This window comes from Abramis brama, assembly GCF_963993115.1.
Source record: "Abramis brama genome assembly, chromosome: 23".
Taxonomy (NCBI): domain Eukaryota; kingdom Metazoa; phylum Chordata; class Actinopteri; order Cypriniformes; family Leuciscidae; genus Abramis; species Abramis brama.
In genome coordinates, this window is record NC_139985.1 from 15421087 (window position 1) to 15446928 (window position 25842).

The 25842-nt window shown below is 38.0% G+C and overlaps 1 protein-coding gene across 2 annotated transcripts in view; it reads left to right on the top strand.

Annotated features, from left to right (window-relative positions):
• The first annotated feature begins 2978 nt into the window (after positions 1 to 2978).
• fgd5a (FYVE, RhoGEF and PH domain containing 5a) overlaps positions 2979 to 25842 on the top strand; it is a 52434-nt gene continuing 29570 nt past the window's right edge. For both annotated transcript variants that reach the window (XM_084101145.1, XM_084101146.1), the window contains exons 1-6: positions 2979 to 3813; positions 5268 to 7954; positions 14738 to 14855; positions 17842 to 17900; positions 18350 to 18380; positions 25485 to 25636. In XM_084101145.1, coding sequence (XP_083957271.1) covers positions 5340 to 7954; positions 14738 to 14855; positions 17842 to 17900; positions 18350 to 18380; positions 25485 to 25636 — 2975 coding nt within the window. In that variant the 5' untranslated portion in view covers positions 2979 to 3813; positions 5268 to 5339. The remainder of the gene's footprint in view (positions 3814 to 5267; positions 7955 to 14737; positions 14856 to 17841; positions 17901 to 18349; positions 18381 to 25484; positions 25637 to 25842) is intronic.

Below are 25842 nucleotides of genomic sequence, written 5' to 3' on the forward strand. Positions count from 1 at the left end.
CTATAATCTTTAACTACACATATGCACTCTTCTATAACCCTGCATTGCCAGCGGTGTCGTATTGATTTGGCTTGAGAGGTCTTGGACTCCACAGGGAGAGCAGTCTTTGTTTGCTATTTTTGATGAAGTGCTGACTCCTGGCTTCACCTGTTTTTCTCCGGCACTGTGTCATTGGTCGAGGGACTGGGGGGAAGGTGAGAGTGTTGTTTCTGTAGCTGTGCTTTTGAGTTGCCTAAGAATGCTGATACCATTTTTTCTTTCATGTTCTTTCCTATAGGGGAATATGATTGTCTGACACCTGGAGATCCCAGATTGGAGTGGAGCAATCTGTTTTCTGTTGCAGAGTACGCTCATATTAATGAGTAATTAAAATGATTGGTGCTAAAAAAAAAGCTTCTTAATTAGAATAGCTTATAAGATAAATGGATGGTCAATGAAGTGATCATCATTTTAAAAATGTATTCCATCAATGGACCCGTTTCACATTTCACATTGAAGGAAGCATGAAGTGCTCTGAAAATGTCCTGGTAGACGTTTCTTCAGCAGACACGCTTTATGGAGATGCTTCCTTTATTTTCCAGCAGGATTTGCACCTGCCCACACTGCCAAAAGAACCAAAACCTGGTTCAATGACCATGGTATCACTGTGTAATCACTGTGTGATTTCATGTAATATTCAAATATTTTTTGAAATCCTGTTTTCATGGGTTTTATGATCTGGAAGCCCAAATTATGTACAAATAAACAACTAAATACTTGAAATCGTTTAAGTTGTGGGCCCTGAATCTATAATCTATGGAAGTTTAACGTTTTGAATGGAATTATGGAAATAAATAAACTTTTCCATAATATTCAAATTTTTTGGAAAGGGTCTGTATATATATATATATATATATATGAAAAACTTTGATTTGCAATGTTGATAACACATCATCACAATCTGTGAAAAGGGTCCATATAGTTTTCTTGTTTTTTAAAACTTGCCAATGTATTAAATGTAATTATGTAACAGAATTTGACACAAATCAGTGAGACTTCCTTCTGTGAAAACATGTTGCAGTTTTAACTGTCCGAATGTACCTTTTCGGTACAATAATACCCTGCTTTTTTCAGCTCGTCAGAATATAGAAACATTCAGCGTGTTCTTTTAAAGGCAGGTGTTATGCGAAGGGTGGTGAGAGACTAATACGAGCTCTGGGAAAAAAGTCATTGACCCTCTTTCCCAATCAGTTTCCTGTTTAGGTTCAGTTCTGTGAATACATGTGTGTGTTTATGAGTAAAAAGTTGGTTTCTGACATGTTTTTCCTCTTATCCCAGGCATGTGCCATAATGCAGCCGTCCAGGTGGAGGGGAACGGAGCTCTGCGGATCTGTTCGGTCAGAAATATTTGTTCACAGAAGTCTAAAAACATGTTTTTCTCCTGTGCATATAGACCACATCTGCAGGGTTATTTATCCCAGGGCTATTCTTTCAATCACCCCTTCGGTTACAATGCCTACAAACACACTCCGCTATGTGCCTGTCCCCACAGACGAAAACACATTTGTCTGATAAAATGCAAAAAAGGTCAAATTTAGTGCCATAGTATACTTTCCAGTAAGGGGCACAATTAGCACAGCAAAAGGCCAGCTGTATGCTATCTTTAGCTGTGGTTTGCCATTAAAAGAACAAAAGAAGAGGCACATTAGCTAGGAATGGACCACTATAGCAGATTTCAAAGTATCAGTCTAACGTGATAAAGCTTGAGTCATTTATATTGAAAATGTATTCTGAAATAGGTTGTTTTAAAGAACGCTGTTTTTTGAGAAAGGAGATTTCTGTTAAATGTTGTTATTCAAGCTGTCGGACAGTTTACAGGAATAACAATGCTTCCTGTGAGAGGTCATGTGATGCTGTAGCTGTTGTAAATATTTGTCTTGAGAGGGGTCAAGGCCACAAAACAATTATTTTATGGTGTTTACTAATGTCCAGCTCATGATTCAAGTTGTTTATGGACATTTGATGTCCATTTCTGAAGCCATTAATTAATAGTCATTATAGGCAGTCATGTTTTTAAATTGTGAAACATATGGCCGGCTCCCTTGTGTTACACTCCTACATCTTAGCACATGCTATTGTTCATGGTGTTCATCTGACCTTCAGATAGAGAGAAAGATAGAGAGAAAGAAAAAGAGAGAGAGACAGATATGAATATGAGTCCTGTGGAGGTATAAATAATATGTCCTATGGAGTTTGCCACCTAATGTTTGAAGGTTTGGCTTGTGATTTAAGCTGTCAACATGGAGCCCCAGGTGGCTGACAGTTTTCTCTCCTGAGTTTCAGGACTGTTGTCTGCCCTTGAACACAGAACTGCAGCATCTCAGCTGGGGGTTATCTAGTCTTACAATTCGGTGTTCATTAGGCTTTAACAAAGGCTCTGTCAGAGAATATCTGATTTGGTGGATACTAGCCAGTATGGCAAAGATTTGTCTGAATGGACATCTTGTTGTAAAGGAGAAGCAATGTTGACTTTTTAGTACTGAACATTTTAATTCTACAGAATGTATTTGATGTCATGTATTATGAGTCAGGCCAATATCATGAATTTGAAATGCAACATCCACACAAAATTTTATTTTCAAGTTGCTAGAAATTGAGCATTCACATGTCTAAATTTGTTCAGTCTTGCAGACCGCTGTTTTTTTTTCCTTCTTTCACGTTAGGTGAGTCAGGACTATCACTTGTGGGTTTTTTAAAAAAATGGTGCATCCCTTAGACGTCCCCTATTTTGTTTATTTATAAGAACTGTTTTAATCTAAAAATACTCATTGAATTTGTGCTGTCCTATCAGTGTGAAGTTAAATTAGGAAAAAAAAGTGTGTTAACAGCAGCACACTAGTTCATTTGTTGCTAAGGAAGCGTCGCCTGTTGTGCAGGAAAGAGGGATAGCAGTTTCCTGTTATGAAGAGAGGTTTTTAAAGAGCTGCTTTCCTCCAATCAGGCAACAGATGAGCAGAGAGGAAGCCTGGCTGAAAGCATTTAGTAAAACTGTTTTTAGAACCGGTTTTAGGAACATTTGTTTAACCAAATTACATGAAATAGTCTTTGAAGGGCTACCAAGAAAATTATTGAATTATTTAAAAGCCTGTTTTTTAAACTCAGTTAAGTAGGGCAATTAACCTTATTGATAAAACTTCGGACATACATATACCTATAGCTGACGATTTAAGTTACATTTTCTAGGGTATACAACTAAATATAATGACGATGTGGTAGTACAAACGCAGTTTGATTAGAAATTTCGAGTTTTTTTTTCCTGTGAGAGCAAGAAATCCTCTCAGATATCCTCTAAATCGGATCCTGAAACATACCATATCGTTGCAGTATAGCCTATTGGAGCAGTTGTTCTTGAAAGTGCCATACGCCAACTGATGGTTATTGGCATTAGATGTTTTTCTCTGTGGTTTCGGTCATCGATCCTTGTATTCCCGTGAGGGAGACTCGCTGTACCTCCTCAGGAAGCGCGCGGAAAACACCTTCAGTCTCCACGCGCAGATCGGAGAGTTCGCGCATCTCTCTCATTCCTCAAGGCAGAAAGCGCGCGCGGATCTGAAGAGACCTGCTGCAACAGTCGATAATAAAACTGATATTTTTGGTGGAAAGGCGTCGAATAAGTGATGAAGTGTTTATTGTTTATTTCTCAAGCTTTATGACAAATGTCCCGGGAGTAAGTTCACGGCACCTCTGGATATACCGTTGCTTCTGCGGAATATCAAGGAATAATGTGGAAATATTTCAGATGCCACGGTGGATGACATACGACAATGTACGCAGGTATGAAACCAAATAGTTCTGAGTGAACTTTTCAATACTGTTAAATTATTTTACTTTTGTGAATGTGTGAACTCAAGCATAATAAATAGACAACATCCCGTTCTGTTCGCAATACTGAAGAGTGTTCTTGAATGCATGCTTAATAGTGAACAAAGTTTATGATGACATACGAATTAACTGTTTTTTTTTTCATACAGTTACACTGTTTTGACGGTGTGTTAAATTAAATTACCAGTAGATTTTAAGAACTGCCATAGTCCTTGTTGCAAAAATATATAGACATTTTTATTCTAGTCATATAGTTAATATGAACGAGATAGCCTAGTGATGCTGTATTGAGTGATTGTTTTTTTTTGTTTTTGTTTTTAGTGAACATAATGAGACACTAAAATATATTAGTTCTAGTAATACATATTTATAAATGCTCATAATTTAATTTATGATTTAGTCACATTATGTTAATTCAGTTAGTCCTGTTCACTCAGCTGGTATAGGACTAAATTAGCAAATAAAAATTGTTGACTCTTTAGAGCCCATATCTGAGATCATGTACTGATGGCTTTGCACAGTAAAGAGTTTGTTTCTCCCTTTATTCCTCCTATTGTGTTTAACCATTTGTTTTAAGTGAATTCTTGTTGCATAATTCATATCCTGTTATTTTGCCAAGGGGACCTTAGTTGGGATGTTGATGTTTCTCTTTTTATTGTTCTTCAACACACTGAAACGACCTTTTCAGCAAAAAAAAAAAAAAAATCCAGTCTGGGGGTTGTCAGGGGTGGGATTTGTCACTGGACAGTGAATCATGGGAAGACTGACGAGAAGGATGTGTATTTGTGTTGTGCAAAACGTGCTCTTATAGAAAAAAATGGGGAAGGGGTTCATGGAGGAGACAGGGTGCACTGTTAATGTCCTTCCCCTTTGCACTTCCTGTCCGCAGTCCTTCCAGGAGAATCTGCTGGAATAGTTAATTAGTCGTGTCAGGAAACAACATCTTAGCAGGGTGAGCACCAAGTGCACGGTGAGTTTAATAGGACGTGCGTCAAGGCAGGTAGCAAATAACAGGAAAAGACTAGGGGAGTATGAGTTTTGTTAAGAGAAAGGGTGTGTTTCACCAAAAATGGCCCTAAGTTTAACCCTTTATGAGAAGATGCACTTCAGAGTTAATTGTTGTGATGTTATTAAAATACATTATTTATGTATCTTTTTTCACTTTGTTTCATGGTTGTGAAAAGGATGTTCAGTGTGACTGGATTGAGCATAATTACTTCATTAAGTTTTAAGTTCAGAAGTTGCAGTTCATCAATCAAATGGTCAATGTAGATCAATCAATATGCTTCTTTAAAGGAGCAGCTGAACTCATAATGGCATGTTTATAGGTTCTTTTCTTTATTTCTATTGCAAAGATATCCAATTCAACAATGAAATGTTATCTTCTTTTCTCTTTCTATTCGCAGATTTTTAGCAGCAATTCCAAACTTCTCGACCAAAGACAAAGCCATTTGACTATAACTGTGTGCTCCACCCTGATGTCAAGGCCTTGTCCTTCCACCCGAGGTTTTAAACCTCCTGTGGCACCCAAACCAAGGCGAGCCTCTGAATTAAGCCAAAGCATTGTGGGCAATGGGGACATAACATCCTCTGATAGACTGAAGCTGAAGCAGGAAAATGAATCAGATGTCACACAGGATGAAACCGATGCATTCAGAGAAAACTGTACTGATGATCACATGGAGAGCGACTTATCTGGAAAAGACTTATCTGACACTAACCATGACACAACTTATTATAATGAAATAGAGGAAGAATTACAAATGCCAGCGGATGAAACAGTGGGAGAGGATGACGGTAAAGATGGTATCACTGAAGTGCCGCATGCAGCCTCTTCAAATTTGTCAGAAATGGTTGATGAAATTCTTGATTCAACAGATGAAGACCACAGCAAAAACACTGATGATACCAAGCCAGCTGAAATTAGAGAAGATTCTTGTAATGTAATTGAGGACACCTGTGCATGTTCTAAGAATGAGACACATACTAAAGATCAGCCTGCAGATGAATGTCAAAGTCCGTATGAAGAGATTGAGGAACAACCATCAGACAGTTTTCAACGTGCCAATGATCAGTATGAACAGGACAATAGAGCAGCCGCAAACTGTGTTCGTCATGAGGCAGAAGAAGATGAGACTGGGCTTTTTTCAAAGGCTACAAACTGCAGTCAACCCTCACTGTGTGAGGAATACCCTTATGACATTATTGGCACAGTGGATGATAACAGCACTTGGCAGGCTGAACGTGCAACCAAAGACCCATCTGGACGCTTCAGGTTTGCAGAGGAGACAGAAGATGCATTTGAGCCCTACTCTGTCATAGAGGTTGTGCCAAGTGATTTGACATGCACCTCTGATCCAGAAGCAAGATGCACTGATGAAGAATCCAGCAATGAGAAACCAATGGACTCAACAGAGGGAACATCAAACCAAGAACCTTACTACGTATCATCGGAGGATGTGGCAGAGTTGGAGGAGGAACAAGTCAATTTAGAAAATGGTGCCTCGCAACCTGCTTCTGAGGGTCAAGAGATGACAAAAAACGAAGGAGCGAATGACTATGCTGATATTGAAGACCATGATGGGGATGATCAGCAGGTGGAGTGTGTTTCATCTGAAGATTATGTTGAGATAGGAGACGAAGATGAGCCAGTAAACATGGAGAGGAAAACCAAGTGTAAAAGTATAAGAGAACGATCAGCTAGACGGGGACAAGCCCTCTTGAGTCAGAGGAACAGCTGCCAGCCACGTCTGAGACTTTGCAACATCACCGTTCCTGCTGACTTGGATTTAGGCAGAACTCCAGAACTTACAAATCGTTTGGTTTTTGCCCATACCACGGAAGCGTTTGAAGAGGACATTGAAGAGCTGGACTGCCATATCGTGCCTTTCTTTGAGGAATCGGACACAGAAAGTGACGAACACATTTACGAGGAGGCTGGCTTTGACTCAGAAGGTGAGAACTTTATCTCTATGGACAGGAAGAGCATTGTGACGAGATCTCGTTCACTCTCGGGGAAAGTACCTGGATATGTTCCTGAGACTGTGCCTGAGGAGACGGGCACTGAGTGCCAGTCTCATGAATACTACACTGTGGCCTTGGATCAAAATGGAGATCCACATCCCAAGCTTTCAGATGAAACAGAGGCCAACCGAATTATTCCCTCATTAAAGCCAAGGCGCTTTCTTCTTTCTCCTCGATCGCTTTCTGTTGAGGGCAGAGATTTGCCATTCTCAGGACACTTTGAGGGTGAGAAATCTCCTAGAGAGGAATGCAGATTGCAAAGAAAAGATGACACACTTTCTTTACCTTGTGTCATTACTTCCTCTGGAAGCTTTTCTCAAAGAAGTCACCAGTCCTCCAGTGGTGTCTCGACACCTACATCTTTAGTCGATATCCCACCGCCCTTTGATTTAGCTTACATAACTAAGAGGCCTGTGACCAAAAGCTCTCCATCACTTCTAATCCAACATGAGTCTCCGGACAACCCCAAAAAGAAGACAACATCATTTAAACGTTTCCTGGCTTTAAAATTTAAGAAAAAATCAGAAAGCAAAGCCCGTGGAGATGGCAGTGTCCGCTCCTCAAGGTCATCATCTGAATCTAGCCACCATGGGCCCATTCGAGTGCTGGAGCTTGATCGAAGAAGTACAAGTGGTTCCCCTCAGCTTCAGTCCCATATGGGAAAGCCACAACACAACTCAGAAATACCTCCCACCTTTCTGCTTTACAAAGAGAGACAAAGAAGGCAAGGTGCACCCAAGAGTTACAGCCACAGGGGAATAGCCAGAGTGGAGTCCTTTGAGGACCGCTCTCGGCTTCCCTTCATGCCCCTACCCCTCACAAAGCCTCGCTCCATCTCCTTCCCAAGTGCAGATACGTCTGACTATGAAAACATTCCTGCAATGAGCTCAGACTATGAGAATATCCAGATTCCACATGGGCGGCCCACTCGGGCAGTCACTATTACAGATTTCTTCGATGACCACAATCGGACTGCAGCACATGCCAATGAGAACGATGGCTATGTGGACATGAATAGCTTTGCAGGAATAGAAAACAAGACTACCACTCAAGAGCAAGACACTGAAAGGTATAGTCAGTCTTTTTTAGAACTACATAATTAAAAATGCTTATTTTCCACATTATGTTAATTATAAAACATAAAGAGATCTGAAATGAACTATAATAGGAAGACTTATTTATGTTTAAATCATCAGACTGTAGCGTAAGATTGTCTAGAGAGTTATATTTTGAATGCTGAAACCCCTTCCTCTGAACACAATGGCAATACCATCACACAAGTCTGGAGGAAGTGCTGGCCAAAACAATGTTAACAGGAAATTAGGCAAGTGTTTGGTCACTCTGATAGCTCAGCTTGCACCTTTCTCTGTCTCAGAACACTTTCTGTAATCTTCCTGACTGAATAAACAAGATTTAAAATTATTAAAGATTTTCTAGACTACATCATGAAATATTGGACAGATAGATGTACATACAGTATTAGGTCTGGGGAAAAAAATATAGATTTCCTGATTTTAATCGATTCTCATTTTTATAAACCGTTATCGATTTTTAAATCCCAAGAATCGATCCTTTAGTTTATCCTGTTTTCAGTTGATGAATGAACAGAACATTCGAGCGAGCCAGCCTCCCATCCAATAAATCACAATAAGCTTTGTGCTTTGTTACTTTTGATATGAAACAAAGTGTCAGATTACGAAATCTGTCCATTTTATTATGAAATTTCAGCAATAAATACCGTTTTGGTGCTTTTTAATGTGATCGCTGTTGCTGACTCAGATCAATCGAAGTGGCATCTCTTTTACTTTACTAGTTACAGCATGAAATAAACATAAATCAACATCAGAAGGTATGATAAAAGATACAACTTTCCGAAATCTGTATCATGTCTCATGTAATTGCTCAATCAGTGTTTCAACCATGGAAAGATGTAGCCTAAATAAATGAGCTTGTGAACAATGTCACATAATGTTACATTTACCTCAGAAAAGCCATCCAGGGACCATAAACTTGTTAGTTATCTCAAAAAAATACCTTTGGAGAGGATAATTTTGCTAAATACTGTATATGCACCATATTACATCCATCAAGTTTTTATGACAGCCACCATTTAAATGTATATATTTCAAAAAACATAATTGTAAAGTTAGTATTATACTTTATTATTGGAAAAACTTTCTTATGTGTAATTTAAGTGTTTGTATACAAATCAGTTAATTTTAACCTTCAATATTACAGTAATATAGTTCCAACTGATTCCCTGTATAGTGTAGTTGAGATTTTTTTTTTTCTTTGAGAAAATTTGCCATGTACTGTACCTGATATACATCCAAAATAATCAATATCGAATCGAATCAGAATCTAATCAAATTGCAAGCTTGTGAATTGAAATCGAATCATGAAATTTGTTTCAATATCCAGCCCTATACAGTGGATTCTTTGTACAGATGAAGTTGCAAAAAAGTTGTCCATGTTCATTAGTAATTAAGCAATATCACACTCACAATTGTGAAATTTGGCTTGTATCCTTGCCGATATTCAGCACAAGAGCAGGATTGTTAATGTGTTATTGCTTTTTTGCTAAAGTTAAAAGTGAACAACTTACATTTTAGACACATTATGGCTCAGTTGTGTTTTTAATTTTGCAATGCAAGATCAACTGGCTGGAAAGCCATTAACTGTTATATAAATGTGTATAATGAAACAAAATGACTTTCCAAACACTTACGCTGTGGGTGCTGTGTTGTGCATGTAGTAGTGGAGCAGCCTGTGGTATTGAGTTTCATTGGTTGAAAAGATGGACTATGCTTGCAGGGTAGCTTATCTGATTTTCTCATTTGCAGGATTTGACGGTACATTTGTTGGAGTACCCTATCTGTGTGAGAAAGAATACAATGCAATGGTTCAATGATACAAATAGTATGGGAAGAAAGTGGATTAAACGTTAAGGCTATTTTTCTCCTTTATTGCAATGCTCTTACAGCCTGATGCAGCTGAGTGGAGGGGAATAGATGAGAAAACCGGTGTAGAGTTTTCTGTTCTCTGCATGAGCATTTTAGTAGCATGTAGTGTTAATAAACCAAATTCCCCAAGTGTTTTTCTTTTATTGGGCTTTTGGGAGATTTGAGGTTTTGGAGTGGTTTAAAGACAGATGACTTTCTGACCTTCTTTTGACCGTATGACCCTCTCTGCTCTCACTTTACCACCCCAGAGTCATCATTAGAAACCTCTGCACGATTACCTCCAGTGTAGTCAAAGACCCTGACTGTTTCAAGTGGCCTCTGGGTTGCTTTTAATCCGATTTTCAGAGAAACACAAGGGAAATTTCCAGAATTGCTTGTAATGTTGTTAGTCTCTCCATTGTTTATCACTCACATTCAGTTTCACATGCAGTACATGCAGTTTTTGGAAAAAATATAATTTTCATGATTCTATCAGAGAACAGAAAAGATGTCGTTGCAAGAGGGAGGGGAAGTTATTTTGATTAAAGATTAATCATCCTTATTTTAACGTTCTAAGCGCATAGTCTAAAGCGCAGGGCGCAAGTGCACTTAGGGTGTGTCCGAATCCATTTTTGATAGTCTAATGAAGGGACGGTGTGAATGGTCGGTGCGCGCGCTGCATGGTCTAAAAGGGTTGTCCCTATTCTCTTAATGAGTAATGGCTGTGTTTTGGGCGTAACGTGAAATAAAGTCTCATCTCCCATTCCCTTTAAAAGCCAGTTGCGCTCGCGCCTTGGCGGATTGCTATTTACATGGCAGAATTTGCAAGCGGAAAGACTGAACGCGTCTCCAGAGCACAAATGGATCAGCTCACGTGCGAGGTTAAGGCGCAAGCAGACCATCTACGGGACAAGCCGGATTCCACCATATCTTTATGTACACAGTATTAATCTTTTACATTGTAATACTTTTATTTTTAATATTTTGCTAGTTTGTGTGCTGTTGCGTGTCCCTGTGTGTGTAAAGCAGACTGTACCCATGTTGTGACCCGCCTATAGGCGCATATTACTAATGCGCCCTTAAAATAACAAAAAAAATATTGCGCCATTGACCAACAAAAACCTGGTCTAAAGTCAATGGCGCAATATTTTTTTTGTTATTTTAAGGGCGCATTAGTAATAATGCGCCTATAGCCGGGTCACAACGTGCATACAATCTGCTTATTACACACACAGGGACACAGTCTATTTCAGTTGCCTCAAAATAGTAACGTGCCAACAATGCGCCTGAACACACCTCGTTTTCAGACCATGGCTGCACTATGGGCGCAAATGCATTTGCTATTTTAACAATGTGGCGCATGAAAATGATAACTGTGTCGGACTGAAACTAGCAAAAAACACTTGCCGCTGCATTGCGCCGGGTGTATGATAGGGCCCTATGAGTAATAAAACCCATTACTGGAAGTTAATGAAGTGATAGCCTGATATAGAAATATCACAATAAGAATACATTAGGATTTTTTCCCCATGGAAATTATTTGGTTAAAATTCATTCTTGGTGTGAATAGCCTTAACATCCTTTACCTAACCATACCATGAATAAGTATTTGGCAGATCTTTTACTTCAGTCTGTGTTTTCAGCTTTTACCAGTAAATCGTTATTGACTTCTAGGGATGGTGTGAATACTCACTACTTTTGGATATTACCCCTGGCTAAAGTGTTTATGTGCCACACTTTTGAGCATCCTCCATTATTCAGAAGATGATATGGGAGCCAGGGACCTTTTTTCTGGTGGCATTATTGACTCATTGTGTTGCTGTGCAATCTTAACAGCATTGCATGTTTGCAAATGGGTCTATGTGTCTGCACCATTAGCCACTCTGTGTCCCAAGAGAATCCTCCGTCACTGCTGATGTTCTGTCTGTTTTTGTTTGTCGCATTTTGAATGCCTGCAGAGAAAAATTGACATTGCCACTTTGGTGGATGGAGACACAATGACAGGACAGTGATTGATTGCAGATGTATAAAGAAAGAATATTTTTCATGCCCAAGCCAATCAGAAAAACGTTTTGTACTCTTTGCTGATCCCAAAGGACAGTGGGTAGTGTGAGAAGATGATTGAGGAAAAATTTTGAAACTCCTTTTGATAGTTATAAATAGCAACTATAGTGTATAATATTGACTATTGAACCTCCTATATTATATTCATGTAGAAACTGCCGATTATATTATATTATATTATATTTTGAATTGCTTTTGACCTTTCATTCTCTTGATATGTCTTGATTATTATTATGCACATTATAGAATAAGAAAATTAACAAACATACAGCAAGCATAGCAAAAAAACATAAAAAAGGAAAAGAGATACTTAGAAAGACAGTTTGAAACATACATACAGAGAATTGAGAGAAAAAGTATACGTCTTTTCATTTGTGTTCTGAATGCTTTCTGCATTTTAATGCTCACAGAACTTGGGTGTGGGTCTGGCCTGGTCCTGGTCCGGTCCGGTCTGAGTTGGGCCTGGTGCCCAGGGCTCTCAGGTCATTGCCAGGTTATCCCAAGAGAGGACGCACCCAGCCAATGAGCCTCCACACTGCTGTTTACAGGAAATGCAGGACAAGGGCGAGGGGACAGGGTCAGTGGGATGGGGTGGAGACAGGCAATACCGATCTCCCAGACTCCCCTGCGACCCAAACAACAAGGCGAGGTGTGGCAGTCAGGAAAGCAAGGCTACCACAAAGATATTGTTGTTGTCATCGTTCCCAGCTTTCTTCGTGTCTTTTCTAATATTACAGTAAAGGCAGGGGCCAGTGTTTGACTTGGATAATATTTCCAACATAAAAATGTAACAGATATTTGTAAGAAAGCAGATCCACAAATTTAAAAGCATTTAACATTAAAGATAAATGAAATGATTCTGAAAAGATGACAAAACAAACAAATATCTCTGATGATGACAGAATTTTCATTTTTGAGCGAGCTATCCCTTTAACACCACCAAACTAAAACCAAGCAAGAATATACATCTCTCGATTCAACCAACACAGCCCGTTCTTCACTTTCTCCTCATCTGCATTAAAATACGTTTTGTTAAATGAAGTCTGGTAATGAAGTCATCTCAGCGATGCTTATTTTCTATAATAGCACTATTACACAGATTCAGACAGAGAAACACCAGGGTTTCTAATGTATATTTTATTATCAAGAGTTTAAATCACTTGAATTACATATAACAAGCCTCAGGGAAGCATCAGGAAATAGGACATATAGGTGTGTTATAGGAAATCATTGCACTCTCTGTGTAATTTTCAGCAGTAAATTTAGCTCATGGGTACCTTAAAGCAAACAGCTTAGAGAAGTACTTTGCTCTATAATTGCTTCTCATAAATGGTAATGTTGAAGAGTCAGGAGGATTGTATAAATCGTCACTTGTGGCTGATGGAGAGATTATGTACAGTAGGGTGGCAGAGATGAATGCACGTTTTACACACACTTCAGAATTTTCCAATGGCTTTTTTTATTTGCTAAGTTAGTATTTTTTATAAATATGTAAATGTTTATACATTATATATGAATTATTATATTTATAATATTTATTTACTTTTTTATTTATATTTATTCTATTATTTTTCACCAGAGTGAAAATGCGTATTGTTGTGTCGTGACAATCCCCTCAGCATGATGCAAAAGACATAAATCATATACCAGTCTGAAAACCAGATGTGTTGATAAAAATATCTGTTTTGTTTCATCCTGGAGAGCTGCATATGGGCAATTTCAGTTAGAATTTATTTGAAAGACCTGTGTTTCAGATAAAAAAACAGCTTGATTTGTCTTATGCTAACTTTCGCTTTCACTGAAAATGGAGTCCTCAGCTGGTGAGATCACTGAAGATTGTAGTGACGTCCTGCCAGAAGGCTCCTATATGCTTCATCTGGGACCTTAAAATGAACTGTCACCTTAGCTCGCCCAGTTCAGCTGGCTATGAGCAATGAGCAATTTCCACTTCCACCTCCAGACATTGTGTGTGTGTGTGTGTCCTTGAGTAGTATGACACCCAGCTGAGCACCTCTAAAGCGTTTATACACTGACAGTATACGCACACACTGATTTTTATTGCTTTTAAATTTGATTCTTTTAAAAGCAAGAATGCAAAAGTCTAAGAGATTCTTGCTGTTGCCTCTAGATAAGTGTAGGCGCAAGTGCACTCATATGTGCCCTCCACAGTATATAAGCAGCTTCATTGTGCATATTTGCATATCCTCAGGGCTGCATCTTCTTTTCGGCTTTAAGTGCTCACCACAGGATCACCAAGCCAGCCCTTCATGCTCAACCGTAAACGTCCTCGCAATCTGGCCCCAACCATCCGTGTTACTACTGTAAGGAGGAGCAGGGGAGGAAAAAACAAATTATTCTCACCAGGTCTTGTTTAAATGAAGAGGGGGAATTTGTTTCTCCTTGGCAAAGGGTAATTTCTGCTCTGCTGGATACCAAAGTGCCCTCTAATTCAAAAGAGTTTTTGAGACGGTTTGTTCCGTTGTTTTTGATTTGGAGAGATTGGATGGTTTGCTGTTTGCCACATGCAGTGTTCTGATCGTAAGTTTCTCCTCTGGGCTCTGTTAGACACAGTAATGGTGGTGGACTTTCATTAGAGATTTAATGTTAATTTAAACATTATTTTTAGTCTAGGATGGAGGCTAAAAGCTAAACTCAGCTCATGAAAGTTTCTGTGCATGTATTATGTGCATTAACTACAGAGCAGAGACTTAGAAGTCAAGATAAAACTAAATTTCAAAACTAAATTAAAATGTGTGTGAAAAGCCTATAAGTACAGTTCTAACTAATCCATAATGAGTATAGTGCATCAAATTAACAATCTCTCTCATTCTTTCATCTATTCTCAGTGCCTACACTGAGCCTTTTCCTGTTTGTCCTGTGTCTGCCACTGTGTCCAATGAGGAAGATCATGGACGTACATCTGAAGAAGAGGACGGTTGTGGAGACCACTGCCAGGACCGACAGGTTAGTTAACAATTTTATCAATTTGCAAAGGCTTGTCAATGCTTACTAGTAGTGGTACATACACTACCGTTCAAAAGTTTGGATTCGATAAGGTTTTTTTTGTTAAAGGTGCAGTATGTAATATTGACAGCTAGCGGTAAAAATGGATACTGCAGTCCAAATTCAAAATATTGGAGAGAGTTGTTTGCCCCGCCCCCCCCTCCTCAGACTCAACGCTCACGCGGGGTGCTAGATTGAGCACACGAAAAAAGCAACGAGCAAAATTGACAATGGAATGCGATGAGGCTTACACTCTATATTTATCCACATTTTAGTATGTGTTTTAATATGCCTCTGGTCAAAGACCTCTTTAGAAGGGTGCCGATGCTTTTTAGTTCTTGTAGAATATGCGTTCTCTGACCCAGTTCGTCATGAATACAATAGGCTATATTTTCTGCCACATGGCAACCTGCGGTGTTGAAATACTTTTGGATTAATTGGCAGTGGGCAAGATCACACTGACCAAAACAAAATCAGACATTCTGACTCAGAATGCATTGTTTTTCGGAAAAACAAGTATTTGAATTTAGCATGTTTCCTAAATCTCTGCAAACAGATTTTCATGCTTTAGTACAGTAAAAAAAAAATGACAGTAAAGGTGTCAGTAAAGACATTTATAACATTACAAAAGATTTCTGTTTCAAACAAATACTGTTATAAGAATCCTGTAAACGTGTATCACAGTTTTAACAAAAATATTAAGCAGCACAACTTTTTTCAACATCTATAATAACAAGAAATTATTGAGCACCAAATCAGCATATTAAAATTATTTCTGATCATGTGATATCATGTGACACTGAAGGCTGGAGTAATGATGCTGAAAATTCAGCTTTGCCATCAAAAGAATAAATATTTTATAATACAATATTGCCTTTTTTACTATGTTTGTGACCAAATAAATGCAGCTCTGGTGAGCATAAGAGACTTTTTTCAGAAATATTAATTATTTCTTACTGACCCCAATCTTAGGGGTGTAACGATACCCTAATTTCACGATTCGATACATATCCCGATACTGAACTCACGATACGATATTATTGTGATAATCCAAGACATATAATAAAAGGTTAAGAAAAAATGTACTGTTGATTAAATGCTAAATTTGATATAACATTGTGGGTGTAAATGAATAGGCTTGGACAATGGTGACACCAGAATAAATATATTCATGATTCTGAACCTGAAAATACAGAATTATTTTAGACGAATATGCTTGAACTCTGTCACTGGCTAGATATATTTAAAATAATGTAGGCCACTTTTTACTGGTAACATAAGACTTATAACATAAGCATTATCAGGACCCACTAATATTCCCCCATTATTATACATTATATTCAACATAATATATTGTAGTTTAATGTAGTACTGACTCTGAAAACTTCAATTTTTTCTCACAGGGTAATTTTTATTTTGGGTGAACTATCCACGATACATATTGTTGCATTTTTGTATTGCGATATATTGTGACACGATATATTGTTACACCCCTATTTTGAATGGTAGTGTATTTAAAATTCAGGGTCTGGGAGTCTGCAGAAAAATCCAGAGAGAAATAAAGAAATATTTCTGATTTATTTCAGAACGAGATATTACAATATGTATCCTTTCAAGAATTGATTGTACTTGTAGGCAGTTTCTTAATACAGTATTCTAAAAAACCTAATACAACGTAAATATGCAATATTTAATTTAATAAATACAATTTGCTATATTTGGGAGAAATTTATTATGAATCATTACAAATACTTTGCTTTGAAAGTACTAAGTAGTCGTTTTATCATTGCATCGCAATCCTTTGAATCGTAATCGAATTGTGAGGTGCCAGGAGATTTCCACTCCTAATAAGTATTATACAATGTTTAGTGAAATGAAAATATCAGACATTATTTAATATTGCAAACATGTTGTTTTTATAATACTTTAAAAAAAAATAAGTATAAATGTGTCTTTATACTTTAACATTTTTAGCTGCTTATATTTTATACATTTTAAGAAGGCTTAAGATCATCATTTTTGTGTCCCTGATATCAAAAACATTTATAAACTCAAAAATAATGTCTGTCAGTTTAATCTTACACTTTCCGATCCTGTATACACTTTTACTACAGTACCTCTTATAACCTTCCCTTACACCATTACCTGAATAATCACAGCTTTAAAGTAGGTAAAAACAAGGACCCTCCCTGTTGAAGTGGAATATTCCCTCCGTGTGCAATTGTCTGAGATCCAGGTTCATACATCTCCTGGCAGTCAGTGCAGCGCTGCAGTGAGAGCCGGACCCCACCCCTTCCCTCTGCCACTGTAATATCAGCCGGGGCCCCGGCCTTGTGACGCCTGCTTCCTTGTTTTCTTCGTCTTTAAAAAGAAAAGAATATCTGGGAGTAACCTGTCCCGGCACAACAACAAACTGGAAAAAAGCCAGCTGCACTTAACAATTTGTTTCATTATGGATTTTTATGCATGCATAAAAATGAGCTTAGCCCAGATTTTGACAAAACTATTAAAATCTAAACATAGATATGTAGAGTATTAGCAATTATGTTCCAGTCATGTTCTTCTAAATATGTCCATTCAGTAGTAACACTCATGTTCAGACAGCTGTGATTAGCTTGCAAATCAATGGTGGATTTGTGCTTGCCATGAACGCAGCCTCTCATCCATAATGCATCTGTGCTTAAAGCGGCACGTCCAGGAAAGCTTTCTCATTTACGTTGTGGTTTAATGAAATGATCAGTCTTCTTTTGACAGGGTTGAATGAGAAATTAGATCAGAACGTCCATCCCTCTCTCACTCTGTATCTATCAATACATTTATATACAGTATTAATATCATCTATTTATTTCTATTTACTCAGTGTTGTAACTAAAAGCTGCACTATGGACTCTTTAAACACTGGGTCTCCTCATTTATCTCTCATGGCTTTCTTTTCTGTCACTCTTAGATTGATGGTCGATCCAGAGCCTACTACGTTGCCAAAGACCTGGTGGACTCAGAAAGAGAGTAAGTGTTTGTCTCTGTCTGGATTTAAACACATTTCAGATACAGACCAATTGTGTCTCATGTGATGTCCTTCAGGGATCTTCTTTATCCAGACCCTGTCCACATCTTTATCACTGTCTATTCTTGTTCACTCAACAGCTCCTCTGATACTCAAACTGACAGCCTATTACTGGACTGTCTGCCTTAAGTTATTGCTTTTCAGCAGCGCCTCAATGAGTCATTAAGCGTGTAGATTTATTAAATGCGATCCGATATAAGCAAGCCTGCTTTTTCTCCTAAGCCCTTCAAATGTATGTGTTATGTATCTCAACTGACTTCATAAATTGGCTGTTTAAATGTTGGTTTTACTTGGATGATCAGGGATATATCTGCTTGACAGAATTGGACAGGTGTTTTGTTCTGTCTTTAAGAGTAAAAAAATAATGTCACCTCTTTTCAATTATCTACAGACATGTGAAGGCTCTGAAGATTCTTCAAGAGGTAGGAATTTTCTTTTTTTTTATCTATATATATATTTAACCGCAAATTTCTTTTAACAGTAGTGTAAATGAAACATTCAGCTACAAGTTTGTGCTAACCTAAAAAAAATATGGCTGGTAAATCCTTCCACCGTGAGAAATCACTTACAGGGCTTTATAAGGTTTATGTTTATCAATGTATACACATAAAATTATCTTGTAGTATCCAAGACCTCTGTGGCCACTAAATACATACGCCATGTCTCTCAATTCTGGCAATGTATACACATCATAGAGATGTTAAAAACAATCCTAAGCCAGTATATTGCTACCAGTCAGTATGCAGGTCATCTGATTTGCTCTTGATCATACTGGCTTGTGCTTCAACCAGTAAAATAGTTTCACGAACGCAACCTTATTAGTTGATTTTTAAGGCAAGCGCCAGTATTACCATTGCTCATACTTAGGGTGCTACAGACATGAAATGCAAAGGTCCCATAGAAAGGCTCCTAAATTAGATCTGTGCTGGTGATGTCACTACCTGTTTCTTGGCAGCCGATTGCAAATGCACCAACATGCACATATCACATACATTGAAAGACACACACACACTCAGGGTGGGGGGTTAGCAAACCTTTATCAGTGTTGTTTCAGTAACTGAGACTTCCTGCCCTTGACAACCTTGTCTTGAAAAAGTGAGAATGTGAGTGACGCAATACCTACGCACCAGGCCTTTGTTTTGGGTATCTTCTCGTGAGCCTCGCCACTTATAAACATAAAAACACATCAGTTCTGGTAATAAGCCCCAAATAACTTTTCAAGGTGAGTGAATTTACTGAACTTCCCTCACTTTTTGAGAGTTTCTCATTTTAAGACATATTATTAAGTATCAAAGTGGTTGTAAAGGGATAGTTCACCTAAATATTTAAATTCTGTCTTCACTGTCAACATTACCCTCATTTCGTTCCATAAATCATACAGATTTAATTCATACACACTGTAAATCATACAGTTTTTATTTCTGCTGAACCCAGACAAAAAAGATATTTTGATGAATGTTTTAACTGTTTTTGTTCATATAATGAATGTCAATGGAGTCCAAAACAACATTGGAACCTATTGACTTGTGTTGTACGGATAAAAAATATTTGTTTTTCTTTTATACGTTTTTCATTAAGCGAATGTTGTAGTTGCTTCCTATATCTCAGTGTAAATACTTCAGTGACGTCTAGTACTGTTTACGGTTTGCCTATATACATGGGCTCTTTACACTGTACTTAATATTGCTCTGTGATGTACTGTTTCCAATTTATGTTATCATTTGTTTTCATTAGCTCTCCCTTTCTGACAGCCAAAGTGTCTTTCTAACCTGGTTCTCTAGGGCTTGCAGATTTGTGCATGGCTTGCAGAGTCAGTGAGAGTGATGGAATTAGCCAGAAAAAAACCTATTGTTTTAAACATTGTCCTCTAGACTGTTACCTCATAACCAGATTTAGCGCTTATGTTTTCATGATTAATACAATATGTATCCTAATTATCAAGTCGAGGCGGGGCTGAAGGAGCAATTTAACACAATCCAGCGGGAACTTCATACGCCGCACCTCATGTAAATTACTATACTTCATATTCACCATTTTAATTGCCTCATTTGAATAAAATAAGCCATAGTCAATAGAATCGCTGTCCTATTAACGACTAAAGAATGCTAATCATATACATGCCTGTGTGTCTTGTATGCATATGGTGTATTGTATTACAGTAGAACTGTAATTATAGTTCCCCTATTCGTACATAATGCTGTAGATTTGCATTGAGCAGCATAAGCGGGATGGATTTTGAATGGAGCCGAATGAATAGGCCCATCAGAGCAAGTTCTGCAGTATTATTTCATGCCTAGCTTTCACTTGGGAGAATGTTTAGTTTGATATTGATGTGCTATAAATATTTATACTGCATTTAACAATTAGTGGGTACGTGGAAAAGATAAAGATGTCATTAATCACTCTCCCTGTTCTGTTCTGAATGTTAATGAGTTTGAGGATCTGAGTCACCTTGATTTTCTGTTCACTATATGGCATCATTAAATCAGTGTTTGGCTGCTGTCAACGGCGACTTTGAGGGTGTTACCTTCCCCACTGTTGCATGGGGATTTGTGCAGTTTAGGTTCAGCATACATCTCTTAAAATTGCGGGAAAATACTTTTTGGTCCTATAGATGAAGAGGCTGAGGTAACAAAGCAAAATAGCACAAATAAAGCGAATGCATTCCATCTGTAAAAGAAAGCTGACATATGAGATCTCTATAATATATCATTTGTTTCTATTTAAAAGCAGTAAGATCAAATGGAGAATTTTCCTTTAGTCTCCTCCTTCTTAAATTTTTCTCCTGAGAAAAATAGCTGAGGTATCTGTCAGGAGGATTTATAAAACAATGAAGCCCACGAGACAGGAGTAGCAAACTTCACCCACATTACGTCATTACACAACACTTGTTGTAGTATTCAACAATGTACAATTCTTCTCATGAACACAACAATAGCTTAAAATATATATATAAATATATATATGTATATTTTTATTTTATTTTCTTTATTCAGCATCCTTGCTGAAAAAAAAGTATTAATTTATTTCTAATAAAAAATATTACTAACCATAAACTTTTGAACTGTAGTGTATAGATGTTGAAGGGTTCATTTGAGTTCATTTTAAAATAATTGTAAAATAATTTGTTTTCATTACTATTCTACAGAAAATGCAAAATTTATGATCTGTTATAATCCCTCTTTAAAAGCTATTAAGCGGAGATTTCAACATGAATTCAAACATTTCTCATCATATTTTTTCAAGACCAAATTATCTGTCCTATGTTGTCTAAATTCATCTTAGAGCTACATACACCTACTCTGTCAGTGGTTGTCATGTTTTTATTTTTTTATTTCTCATTACAAATTTTAGGAGAAACATCTGAGACAAAGAGCGACACCTAAGTAAAAATATTTTCTTGGTTTGCTTAGCCTGTCATTTGTTTCCCCCTTTTTATGTATATATAATTTTTTCTCTCTATCACTCACTTTGTTTTGTGTACTCTGAAAGGGAAAGCGTCCTCTATCAGAACGCTACAGGACAGAACATGGCCTATTGTTCCATTGTTTGATATTGAATAACACCAAAATACAAAGAATTTCCAAAACCTGTCCCTAATGGGAAGTTATGCTCTTAATTGTAGTGCGGGTTTCTAGGCATGCGAATAGGCAAGAGACTGAGAAATTGCAGCTTGCTTAATTTTTTCTGAAATGAAAAGCATGCAGAAGCATAAACAAGTACAATAAGACAAGTATCTCCCACCGGCCAATTCATTCCTGTGTCATTAAGCATCAGACACTAGCTGAACTGTGAGAAAGCAATAAAAGTGTAATGAGTCTTAAGAAGGCAACTGTAAAACAGAGCAATTTCATTACAATGAACATTTGGAAAGTTGTCAGGGAGTTTCAGCTATTGAGATGCTATCGGAGGAAACAAGTTTCATAGCACCTAGGAGTACTGTATAACAGCACTGAGTTATTTATGAGAGCATTGACAAATGCCGACACGGCTGCGATCGATACACATTGATTCATTTGTGAAGCTCAGGAAGGAATTTTAGTGTATCACCTCCCAGCATGACCGCTTACACGTCTGTGTGCGCATTCATGATGGATTTTGTTTTATGCCATCACTTTCCTCATAACGAACACACATTCCCTCATGGCTTTGCCTGTGAAGACATTTCAGAGTAGATTTTTTCAGAGCAATTCATAAGGTACATGACATGTGTACAGGGTTGCCAACTTTTCAGTTTAGCTCGGAGTGAGACTTCTCCGACGGGGGGGGGGGGGGGGGGGGGGGGGGTAACTGGGGGGGGGCCAGGCAGGGGCCACTTGTGCTTTTAGGGGGCACACCTTTAACATTCATCTTAACCTATTTTCAGTATTATTTCAAGTCATTTTTCACCAATGAAATCTCTAGAAAAAGCTAATAAATAATATTAGCTAAGCTAATAAAACAATTTCAATTCAAATTAATGTTTCATTATGTTTAACTGTAGTGTGATATAATGATCAAAAATAACAAATTTTTAGCATCTAAGCACATCTAGGCACTTTTTTACACCTGGGGTGGGCGATATGGCAATAATATCACAATTTTTTATTTTTTTTCAGAAAAAATCACGATTTTATCATGATTCTTTTTCAAGTTGGTTTTACTATTTTGCATGTGACTGAGCATTACAGCCAAACTAATGTCCCTATTTTAAAAACAAAGCCTTATAACAAAATATAGGTAACAAAATATCAAATAAAAAAGAATGGCAGACATTTAGGTCAAAGTGGCGAAGATAAAATCTTTGTCACTATTTTCTTTGTTATTAAAAATTAAGAACAGAGATACATATTACACATACACAACTTAATATACAAATTAAATAAACAGTGCTTTATTTTTTCAGCTATAGGTGTATTTAACAGTAGAATTGAAGAAGTAATTATATGGACAAATATGAAAATAAAACACAACAGACTTAAAGTTCTCAGTCAAGAGCAGTGAATGATTTCCTCTGTGTGTTTTGTTGTTTTATTAACATTAATGGCATAGTTCTCCCCCCAAAAAGTCATAATTTACTCTCTTAAGTTGTTTTAAACCTGAATAAGTTTCTTTCTTCTGTTGAAGAATGTCAGTAACCAAACAGTTGATGTACCCCTGTGACTTCCATAGTATATTTTTTTCCTACTTTGTATGTCAATGGGGACCAGCAACTTTTTGGTTTTGGGTGAACTATCTCTTTAAGAACAAGCGGCAGCATGTTTATTATTAGGGCTACTGTCTCTTTAAGAACTGCACGCGACGCGTCTAATATACACGCATGACAAGCAGATTTTAATTAATTTTCTCTGTTTGCTTTCACTTTAGACATAACCAACTTTGTTTATGTAAACATTGTCTGTATTTGACAGTATTAGCGCAATATAAGAATCAAAAGATTACTTGTAGTCCAGTAACAGGCTTTTAGTGCATGTGCGCGTCGAGTGTACGCGCTCAGTAAAGCGCATATTTGAACAGCGCATCAGCAGCGAATGACATGTCGTGAGCTTAGAATTATAAGGTTCTATCTCCGTTTAGGGTAGTTCTGGGATATTGAGCATCAAAGTATGCAACTCGGTTTATGTTTTGTGAGATGGAACCTTTTTATTTTATTAATAACTAGGGCCTACTAACAAAATATTTTTTTTACAAAAATAACACCACACAGGCATTAATAAACACCTAATGGATCAGATTATGTCAAAAACTCAATTTCGACCAAAACTGGAGATAGAACCTTATAATTCTAAGCTCACGATGTTTAACCGGCAAGGCTTTAAAGCACATGCAAATAATGAACTTTTGTGAACTGTAGTGTCCCGTTCCTCTGCGTTAACATTTGATGTGAATATACGTCGTGCTGCAGTGTAGCCTATAGATGAAGGCGCCGCAACTGATAAAATGCGCAGTTGTAAGACTTTCCCTCTCTGCCGTGCGTGCGCGCGCTATCGGTTGGTTTGGACGACAGTCTCTGTCTCGCATGCGTGCTCGCTCTAGGTTCTGGGAGATTTTTAACTAATTTGCGCCATAACTAGTGGTCCATCCAGTAGTTAAGAGCCTGAATTGTTTATAGTAATTCTGAAATTTAGTGCACATGAGTGAAAAAAAAAATACAGCACAGAAGAATGTCTATTTTTGCGTGAGATTTCTTTGTTGAGCGTGAGAGCGTGAGATTGAGGCTGAATGCGTGACTGTCACGCGAGATGCGTGAGAGTTGGCAACCCTGTGTGTATGTGTAATGGGACAAGTAAATAAATCCTCTATGGATCCTGAGCCATCAGGCTAGTGGACCCGAACAGGCCATCTTATGACCGCTCAATTCAACTGTCTGTTATGGCCAAAACAAATATATTCAGCAGAAACTAATAACATGTTCCCCTGACGGGTGGTATGTGGGCAAAGATTGTGTCAAAGCTGGAAGCTCGTGCGCAGGCTGCTTGGAGCTCAATCCAGTTTTGGAAGCTAATCCTGAGGGATGAATGTGGTCAGAGTTCAATTCAGAGGCAGGAGAGGACAAGTACAGATTATTTGATGTATTTGCACGGAAGCCTAAGGGAGATGGTATAGTTGTCACGAGCACGCCAGGCTCTACCTCACTCACTCAGCCTTCACAGTCAACAGAGTACTAACCACGCACACCTGCCACTCATCAGCCCTCATGACCAGTACTAAAGCACACGTACACACACCATCAATTGTTGTCCTGGAAACTTACCTGGAAATACTACCTTAAGCTTCTGTGATCTTCTGCAACAGCAACGCTATTACCTTGCTCTAAGTCGATTCAAAGTAATCTCTCAGTCATCCAAGTCATCTCCTTTTCTTGTCTGCTGTGTTTGTGTATGTGTGTGCCTGGCAACTCTTTAAGGGTGCTTTCACACTGGCAGTTTAGTTCAGAATGGGGCACGGTTCGCATGAAAAATCGCTAATGTGAACGCTGTCATGCGGACCCGGGTGCGCACTGGGGTACCGAACCCAAGACTACCTGGAGGAAGTGGTCTGATTTTGGTTGCACTCGAACCGTGAATCAAGAATTCGATAGAATCAAGTTGAGTGTGAAAACAGACCAACGCTGCGGGGGGGGCGCTGGGAATAATCGCGCTCGGACCACAGCAAACACAGTGTGAAAGCACCCTAAGACAAAACCAGGTATCATCAGTCTCAATTGTTGCTAATTAACCATCTCTTCAGTTCTTACCTGCATTGGATTTTGTACCTGCTGATTCTTACAATAAACATCCCATTTGTTCTTCTTCAATATCTGTCATCATCCTTGTGTCTGAGGCTAATCCAGACAGAAGTTCTCTGCATTTTTTTTCAACTTTTTCTTTTCCCACTGTGTTTTTTTTCTGGGAAATTGGAATACAGAATCCTGTGGAATGCATTTAAACATGACCGATTATGTCACTAGTACACTTTTATTGGCAGCCAAAACATTTAATAATTATTAAAACATTTTTTGAAATTTTTGATATTTGATTCCTCACATCAACCCACTTTTTCTACAGGACTTCAGGGGAGCAGTGGAGTCAGCAATAGGAGATGATGAGGAACCTCTGTTAGAAAATGTGAAGCTGGACGAGATCATGAGCACACTTCCTCAGGCCTACCATCTGCACAATGAGATCCTCAATGAGCTGGAGACCCGCATTAAACAGTGGTGAGAACACTCAAGCACTTTACACTGATGCACACTATACTAATGCACATCAACATACACGAAATCTACACATGCTTATGCACATATTTTATAGCATGGCAATCCATAAAAAGTCCATACTTATGTTATATATAACATGTGCATCATTTACAAGGTGCTAATGCATGCACTCCACATCTACTGTATGCATCTCCCACCTGAGCCAC